The sequence below is a fragment of the Durio zibethinus genome, chromosome 6, assembly GCF_047325235.1.
Source record: "Durio zibethinus cultivar Kanyao isolate XHJ-2024 chromosome 6, ASM4732523v1, whole genome shotgun sequence".
Taxonomy (NCBI): Eukaryota; Viridiplantae; Streptophyta; class Magnoliopsida; order Malvales; family Malvaceae; genus Durio; species Durio zibethinus.
Genome location: NC_143167.1, coordinates 434661 through 443768, shown reverse-complemented (window position 1 = coordinate 443768; position 9108 = coordinate 434661). Strand labels below are relative to the sequence as shown.

The 9108-nt window shown below is 37.4% G+C and overlaps 1 protein-coding gene across 2 annotated transcripts; it reads right to left on the bottom strand.

Annotated features, from left to right (window-relative positions):
- Positions 1–329: 329 nt before the first annotated feature.
- On the bottom strand, positions 330–8780 carry LOC111284657 (DDT domain-containing protein PTM-like). Of its 2 annotated transcripts, XM_022873465.2 has the most exons (10): positions 8709–8780; positions 7583–8564; positions 6398–7102; positions 4863–6075; positions 3805–4093; positions 3583–3707; positions 3006–3472; positions 2868–2896; positions 1898–2407; positions 330–1808 (listed from the first exon to the last, which is right to left on the bottom strand). In XM_022873465.2, exons 2-10 carry the CDS (start codon positions 8410–8412, stop codon positions 844–846), a joined length of 5133 nt encoding a protein of 1710 aa, XP_022729200.2. In that variant the 5' UTR covers positions 8413–8564; positions 8709–8780; the 3' UTR covers positions 330–843. The 2 variants fall into 2 exon arrangements, with proteins under 2 accessions (XP_022729200.2, XP_022729201.2); XM_022873466.2 differs by lacking the exon at positions 7583–8564.
- Between the last annotated feature and the right edge of the window lie 328 nt (positions 8781–9108).

The window sequence follows — 9108 nt, the reverse complement described above, 5'->3', positions numbered from 1 at the left end:
TTTGAACTTAAAATATTTGTGAGTGCTATCTCTCAATTTTTTTAATTTTTTAACGTAATCCTTTTCCAGTACATGAACATCAACATTAAGCCGAGTTTCGAGTATATAGCAACATGAACCATCATTATTAAGTTGAATTTTGAGTAACATAGCAATGGTGAGTGGTGTGAATGACATACCTGCCACTATAAGTCAATCTTGTATCTAGTGGTGGAGTGCTACTTTTCAATTCCAATTATTAAAATTCAATTTCTGTGAATCTCAACTATCAAAAAATTAAAAAAAAAAAAAAAAAAGGAAATAATGCAAAAGAAAGAAAGAAAGAAAAGGGCAAAAGAAGGCTCTTTTGAGTCGTAGTAACGTCTTAAATCCTTTGTTTATCTTAAAAATTGGGACAATACTTGGGATTTTGATTTATACAAAAATAATGCCAATCAGATAAGCACAACATAAAATAAAAAATAAAAAAAGCTTGCTTATCTTTCAAGCTCTTCGTAAATATCTAAACCTTGTGTTATCTTTCCCTTCATCTTGCCCTTCAACGTATTTCTCCAAACGATTGGAATGACGGTCTAGTTTGTCTTTTTGCTTCTTCTTCTGATGAAAGAGCACCCCTACTGATCCAATCATAGGAAGGTCTCAAGAAGCATCAACAAAAAAGCCACTGCAAAAGATGCACAAGTTTCTCATCCTCGAGAAACCAAAGCAACGGGGCATTGGGACTTTAAGTTTCCTCCACCACCAATGCGTAACCTCAATGACCACTATGGTAAAAAAAAAAATTGTCACTTTGCCTCCCTCTAACAATTAAACTAACAGATACAGAAGACAATCTCAAGCCAACTAGCGCCATTCTCGGCATCGGCCACACCTCCAGTTGCCTTCTGAAGACGAAGATTCATCCCAAGGAGAACAATGGCTATGAATCAAAAGCCCACAAATATCACAATAAAGTTCAGGAGCAGGTTCATTCTGTAGACACATATGACAATGCAGTGTTTTAACATCAGAGTTCATGGGTTCCACTTGATTATCAAAAGTATCAATTTCGCACTGTTCAGGGACCACATCCTTTGAAATTGAACAAGATGCATTCTCCCAGTTTCCTGACCCATCCCCCGTTGCGTCATTTCCATCAACTTGACCACCATCATCAGATGCTAGCAGCTCAGTAAAAGAGAAATATGTCTGCGGCTCAAACTCCATATCCTCATAGTTTAGACTTTCATAATCAAATAGCAGCTCACCTTCAAGGCCATTGCCAGAAACATCCCATTCTGCAAAAGGAAGCGATGAATCCTCCTTGGGCACCACAAAATCATTAGGTTCAGGACATGTGGACAATTCAACAGGTTCAACATGTTCAAGATCACCCCCAGCAAGACCATCCACCTCCCCTTCCCGCTTCATATGCCTTCTGACTGGTAACTTCTGCAGCCCAGGGCCACAAGCACTATTCAACTCAACATCCACTGCTGAATTGTTCTCTGTTATTTGATCAACTTTTGAAAGGGAGAAAAGATCAGGATCATTAGCCAGTACAAGCTCATCCTTTGTAGAGATGATAGGAGTGATGGAATTACACTCTTTAAAGTTGGAAATAGTTCCAAAATCAGAGTCCAATACAACGCTTCCTTGCCCCTGTTTCTGCGGCTTTCCAAACCGTTTCTTGAACTTTTGCTCTCTAAGTTCAGGGTCCATGAAAGGACACTCAGGTCCTCTTATCCTTCGACACTTGCAACATTTGAATCCAACCACATCAAAAATCCTTGACTCCTCAAGTTCAACAGCCTCAGCATGGTACCATTCTGCAAAAAAGCATACATTCATCATATACTAAAAATCGAAAGAATCTTTAAAAAAAAAAAAAAAAAGGAAATGACACTATTGATCTTACTTCTGCAAGTTTCACAGTGAATATACATCAGATCAGAATTATAGGGTTGTTCACACAGCTCACAAATAGGCTTCAAAAAGTGGTTATCTGAACCACCCTTTGTGAGAATGTTTGCACGCCTGAAGTCAATTCCAGTTTCATTACTGTTCTTTTTCCTCCATATGACACCCCAATTACACAACTTGCTTCGTTTAGCTGCTAAGCCAGAAAGAGAAGCAGATTGCTTCATATCAGAACTTCTTTCTTGAGTTCTGACAGAATTCTCCTTAATTCTGATAGAGGCCAGTGGTTTTATGGGCTTAGTAGAACCTTTAACCTGCATCCCTTTGGTGACTGCTGGTGTGCTGTGACAGTCTCGTCCTTGCATGGACAACATGGTGGTAGGAGACTTGGTATTTACTTCATTTTGAGCAAGAACTTTGGCATGGTAACACTGCTTGCAAATGATCAAGCACTCAACTTTCCCATTCATATGCATTGAGCTTAATGTACAGTCCTGATGACAATAACCTGATAACAAAATTATTTAGGTAGACATTCAAACATAAATCTAACTCTTCAATAATAAATATTAAGAATCCCACAAAGAGAGGCAAAATGCATTCATTCCTGGCAGGTTGCGGACATGAGCATGGAAAAATTAACATAGAAAGTCAAATACACGTTCACAAACAAATGAACATCTATAATAATAGGGAGGCCCTACCCTAGCTTAACTTTTCTCCTAGATTACCTATAACAGAATGGCTTGTCCTTTTTCAGTTTATTGCTAAAACAATAAACAGTACAACTGGATTATGCCATAGGCAGGCAGGTTACCGAGCAACAAGAAATTATGAATATAATCTCATACATAGATGTTGAAAAACATTAGAAAAGATGATTTTAGGAATCCCAGAGATAAAATTAAGAAACAGACTATTAGTACAATAGATAATTTAGAATAAGTTCTAAAGAGTGGTTAGCATACCTAGGCATGTGCCACACTTGACTGCATTCCTGATTATTGCATAACCGAAGATAAATAAGCTTAGAGCAAGGAGGCGGAGAAAACAAAAACATCGATATCAACAAAAAATAATATTTGACAACAGTATAAGGTACTTACCTCAGTAAAACATCCATTTGACATGAAGCACAAGAACATTTCTCTAACTTATCTCTCCTACAAATCAGATAAGCAAATATATCCCTACGGGAAGCTTTCAACTGCCTTCTTTGTAACTCAGATAACTCACTGAAAGGCTTCTTAACTGATGGCAAAACCACATTACTCATTCTTTCTTCATATTCTTTGATCAAATATAAAGGGATGTGTGTTATAAGAAACCAATATTTCTCCTTTCTGTCTTCAGTTTGCTCGATGTCAATTATGTTCTTCATGACACGTGAAGGAAGATGCTTTTGATTTCCAAAGGCAACTCCATATTGGATCTTGCTTTCCACAGTTTTCTTATCACAAATAATTGCATTTCTAAAAACAGATGCTTCAGTCTCGGAACCTTTTCCATCCGGGATGTTATGCTCAGGACGAACAAGATCATTCCATCTCACATGATGGTCTAGGTATCTAACCTGAACCAAAGTCCAATTGAATTTTGTTATACTTCCTGGCAATCCAGTACACTGTTGGACACGGTATTACAAGGAATAGTTCATTCAAACATAGCAACTTAATGACAAACCTGAAGTGCAAGCTGGGCTGCATTTTTGCTCCTTTCTACTGCAGCTCTCCAAATTAATTGTCTGCTTCTTTTAGGAATCTCTGAATCGTCAACATAATTAATACCAGAAATCTTTTTCACAGCACCTAACAAGTCACAAAACCATTACTCTATTATTTTCTACACTTTCAGCAATTTTATTATTAAAAATAGCGCATTACACTTTCTATATTTCATAGATACCTTGTTGTGCAGCTTTTCTGACCATTGAGCCAGGTAAAATGGCTTTCTGAAATACATGGGTTGATAACTTCCCTCCACGCCACCAATCAAAACTTTTATCATCACAGTCATCAGCAGTAACTTCAGATGCAACAGATTGTTTCCTACATCGCCTTCCACCTGGTCCACGTTTCTGTGGCAATCCCACAGTTGATGAAGTGCTTTGAATCACAGAAGGCTCTACTTCCCAATCATCCATTACCTTGATCCAGTCCTCGGAAAGAGCAATAACAGAAATGTTCTCCTCAAGCTGAAAATGGAGACCAAAAGCCACATCAACCAAAAAATAGAGAATATATACATGATGATGAATCCATATTATCTAGTACATCAGGAACCAAGAGTAATGAATTATGCAGCAAATGGCTTCTCATCAAATTTCATGTATTAGCTTACTACTCCAAAGGACATGTTACAAGGACACAAGGGTTACAAGAAAGTTTAAATTATTAATTGGAAGATAAAGAAAATGATGTTATATGAATGTTTTAACAACTAAAGATGAATTTGAGACGAAATGTTATAGATGGAAAGGAAGAGGAAGCAAAATAATTAAGCAGCCTTCTTAAACTATTAGTATTGGAAACGAGAATAAGAGTAAGGAAAGACTAGACTAAGTGCAAAAATATAATGTTCTTGCAAAGAAGAGATAAATGATAACATTGGAAAAACTATAATTATCCTGATAACCTATAAACCCGAAGTTTAAGTTAGTAAGAAACCAACTATAATTTTGTCAAAGAATATGACAAAACTAATAATCCAAGAGGGAAAAGTAAATAAATTCACACCTTCCACATCAGTTAAGTTCTAAAACAATCCAGAATTTTAAACCATACAGTAAAGATAATTGAAAAAAAAAAAAACAATTTAGTTGACATGGGCTAGGCTGACAGTATTACAGGAAACCTTGAACAGGAAAAAGAGGGAAAATCAAAATAAGGTGCTTTTAAATATAAGTGTGAAGGAGATTAATGAATATACACACACACATGTGTGTGTGTGTATGTAAAACTCACATCAAGCAAGAGGACTTTTATTGCACTACAGGTTGAAGCTTCTCCTATTTTTCTGCGCCATTGTTTCCTATAATCTGGGTTTAAGAAGAAGCCAGCTACAAGACCACGCAAAGTTTCCTCCAAGTATAAAATATATGTCGCAATGCTAGGAAGGCTACCCTCTCCATTCTTTAAAGGAGGAAGACCAGCGAGGATCTTATTGGCACTTTTAGTGGCAGCGGAGACAGCAGAATTCAACATGCATCCTCTCCTGCTTAAAGATGGGGCCTTGCAAGAATGACACCAGCCACACCTTTCCCTTGGAACATCCAGCAACTTCTTTTCAGCACTTGGCCAGAAAAACCGTGAGGCTACTGATGAGAAAGCTTTTACTTGCAGCAAAATGTCATTTGCAGATGTAACTTTTCTGGCACTGCCTGATTTGTTTACCTCAGAAATCTGACTTTCCTCTGATGAAAGAACAGCCAGCTTAGCAGCTGCAGTAGCAGCAAAATGCCCATAACTGTAATGATTTACATAAGCAAGTGGTTTAAAAGAAATCCCCATGTATACATAATCAATAGCAGAATTTCTTGCATCCCTTCCAAAACCCACATGATTGCTCACTTTGCTCTGGCAAAACACACCATAACTGTCACTACTGTTTCCTGAGGCACATGAAGTATAATCTACCACACTTGATCTGTCAACTAAGCTTTGATGGGTTACATCAGAGACAGTTTGCTGGCTAACTGAAGCAGCAGACAGAGCAGACTCAATATAAATCTGCTCAGATAGCTTCTTATTCATTGGAGGATTATCCTTCACTCTCATTGTCCCACCATTGTTCATAAAGCCAGGAGGGTCAGTTTGGTTCATCACATCCATAGAAGTATCTGGACACGAAACTCCCACATTCTCCACATTGCTTCCACTGAAGCTACTTGCATTCTCAACATCAACTGAATCCAAAAATTTATGACTTTCCTTTCCAGAAGGCAGAGGTGATCCAGTAGAAAATTTTGCATCTTCCTTTATATTTGCTACATCGCCACCCATTTCAAGTGGAGAGAAAATATTTTCTGGCACATTCCAATAGAGTATAATTGCTTTGCATATATCAAAATATAATGTTTTATACTGAATGGATGAAGAAAGCACATGGAGGATTTGTGGAACATCATTCAGATTGTAGTATCTGAGATATGATCCAGTGTCAAGAGAAGCCTTGAGCCTGCAATTATCAAATTTGAAATTGTGAACAAAAATGTAGAACACATTGGAAAGCTAATCAGAAAAAAGGATGGATCAATGTCATGCATATCAGCACACTGAGTAACTTAAGTCAAAGGCTGGAGTAAAATGGACAAACAACTCAACACAATGAAACTCTCTTCCAAAAAGGAGACAGTTAAATAATAGAACAAAAAATAATCAGAGAATAATTTCAAGTCAAAGACAAGAATGTGTTTCACAGAAAGATACCACTCAGAAGAAAGGTAGACCTGGCAACAATTTTTACTAGTGTAGAATTAGAAATAGTTTTGAAAGCTTACACTAGCAAGTGATTACAAGTACCCGAGAAGACTTGCCCATATAAATCAACACCAAAAAGCTCTGCTCCTCTAAGTGACGTGTTTACTGTAATTGCTGGACCCATTTTATCAATTGCACATTCTGGACAATACCAGGGCCCTTCGGGTATATACATTTTCATAACACCTATACATCTCGAATGATATGCAGATGGACACCCATCACAACAAAGCAATGTCCCATCCATGCCACAAAGACGGCACTCATCACTATTTCCATCTACATCAGGACCAACACTAGCAGTCCCTTCAGTACTTCTCAAACCCAAAGAATATGTTCTAGACGATGACTTGACCTCATGGCTCTCTGCAATAATCTCCATTGCCTCCCTCACCTTGCATGCTGAAGTTTTAGAATATCTAGGATGAACCCTTCCAGGTCCTTTTTCAGGATGATCAGCCACAACTGCATCAGGATCTATTCCCGCTTCTGTTGTCTCACGCATGTCAATTTCAGCTCTCAGCTCTGCATATTCTAATACATCATCACATAGAAGTTGTAGAATCATCAACTTTCTGCTCACATGTAAGGAATAATACTCTCTCTCAGAGACATCTTCATAAAATCCTTTCCCCTTGGGTACTCTTGCATATCCCATTACCATAAAATACTGGACCAAATAAACAGGCCAAGTCAGTGTATCGAGCAAGCTCCAGTCAAGGCACCTGCAGATAAATAATGTAACAATTATTTGAATTTCTATTGATGAATGAAAGCAAGAACATTATATATTTTCTTTTCTTTTCTTCTCTTTTCCTTTTCTTTTTTTGGTTGGAGGGGAGGTATTAAGATGTCTCAAAAGTTGAATCCAATCTGTTTCAAAGAGAGATCAAAGCCATTCTCAGTTGGTTTCAAAATTGGAGGAAAAAAGTGCATCAATTGCCTGATTATAAGAATTTGGCAGTTTTAGTCATCCAAAAAGCACACAAGTACTCATGAAGGATTGGAACAAGAATTGATTTTCTCTCTATTTTTAAGGGCTAAGGACCACCTTGCATTTTTAGCAAGAAAAAAATAAAAGTACAGTAGATTGTAGTGAAACCAATTTTGCCATAAAACATCCCAATCACAAAACCATCACATAAATTAAAACAATGACATTAAAACCTAATTATCTAATGATTTGTAAAAATGTATATACACACCTCAAGCATTTTGATGCAAGCTCTGAGCCTTCTGAAGAGATTGTTTCGAGATGACAACTCAATGCCCGCATCAAAGCAACATGAACAGAATCCAATAACGGGTTTGGAACAGAACAATTTAATGACCCCACAAAATCATCCAATCCAAACGGGCTCAAAAATAAAATGATGCTAAATGACCTTAGAAAACCATACACAGAAAACAGATGCAAAACGCACTCCTCTGGCACACCAATTGTTCCCGAAGAAGGAGGCAACATTGGGGGTGGAATAAGAGGAACCTCAACCTCCAAAGACAAATCCCTATCCCGTGCATGCTCACAAGAATCACTAGAAGAATCTGCATCATCTTCGACTTGCTCCCCATCATTCTCAACCATCATTCCACCATTCAACTCGCTTACAGCCGAAGTTTCCAAGTCATCAACCTCATTTTTCAAAACCTCCACTTTCTTCTTTTCCTCCTTTACAATCCTGCTTATCACTAATTCATCTAATCTAACTTTTCTTCTACTCAAATCATCATCGAAATAAGACTCTTCTAAGATCAACTCACGAAGCTCCCCACTTTCCAGATCCTCAAAATCACCATCTTCATAATCTACTCTATACAATCCAGCATCGTAAGAAACAATCTTCCCTAGAAAAACAGTTTCCCCAAATTCCTTCAACACGTATCGACCTACAAGGGCCACGGATCTTGTCTCGAATGCCCGCTTTTTAGTTTTTGGGTTATTAGATTTGATATCAACAGCGGCACTTTCATCTTCTTCTTCTGGCCTCCTACGTTTCCTTGGTCTACCTCTAGGTCTTGGTACCTTAGGCTCCATCGATCGATCGACCCGATAACAGATCGAATCGAGCCCTGGGTTTGATAAAACTATTTTCCGAACAGCCCCTAGGGTTTCCAGAAAACCTATTGTTTTGCCCTAATTAGGCTTCTCTTTTTGAATATTGAGCGATCTAGGAGCTCGTGGAGATCCTTTAAAGAAGTTATAAATAAAGATTAAATAAATCGATGGTTTTTAAAAAGGAATTATATGAAAATTAAATTTTTGAGTAACGAATAAGTGTAATTTTTTAAAACGAACGTTAATTTACGAGGAAGAATTATTGAGAGAGATACCTGGTTAGGGTTTGTCAACCGCCATTGAAATTTTCTTCTGTGATTTTAGAGATTTGAGAGAAAGAGAGCCCTAATAAGAGTGAACAACCGCCTCTTTTATCGCGCGTGAGAATGTGGGACTTCGAACTCGGTTTGTGAGTTAGCGATTTGAGCTCGTCCGAGTTGGGGAGTGAAAATTCATGATTTATTTTTTTGTACGGGATTTTTCCTTTTGTATAAAGAGGGGTGATTTTGTGAGGCCGTCCTCACGGTTATGATTTATGAAAGTTGTGATGATAGAGCTTTATACACAATTTTATTTCTTATTTTTACTGCATATTTTGTATAAAAATAAAATATTTAACATTTTGACAAAAATTTTAAAAAAATAAAAATAAAATGATACTATGTTTTTATATCA

Coding starts and splice junctions, on each gene's coding strand:
- LOC111284657 (XM_022873465.2), bottom strand. CDS start 8,412: ATGGAGCCTAAGGTACCAAGACCTAGAGGTAGACCAAGGAAACGTAGG. Junction 2,897..3,005: donor CAAATGGATGTTTTACTGAG/GTAAGTACCTTA, acceptor TGCAATAATCAG/GAATGCAGTCAAGTGTGGCA. Junction 1,809..1,897: donor TCACTGTGAAACTTGCAGAA/GTAAGATCAATA, acceptor GCTTTTTTGCAG/AATGGTACCATGCTGAGGCT.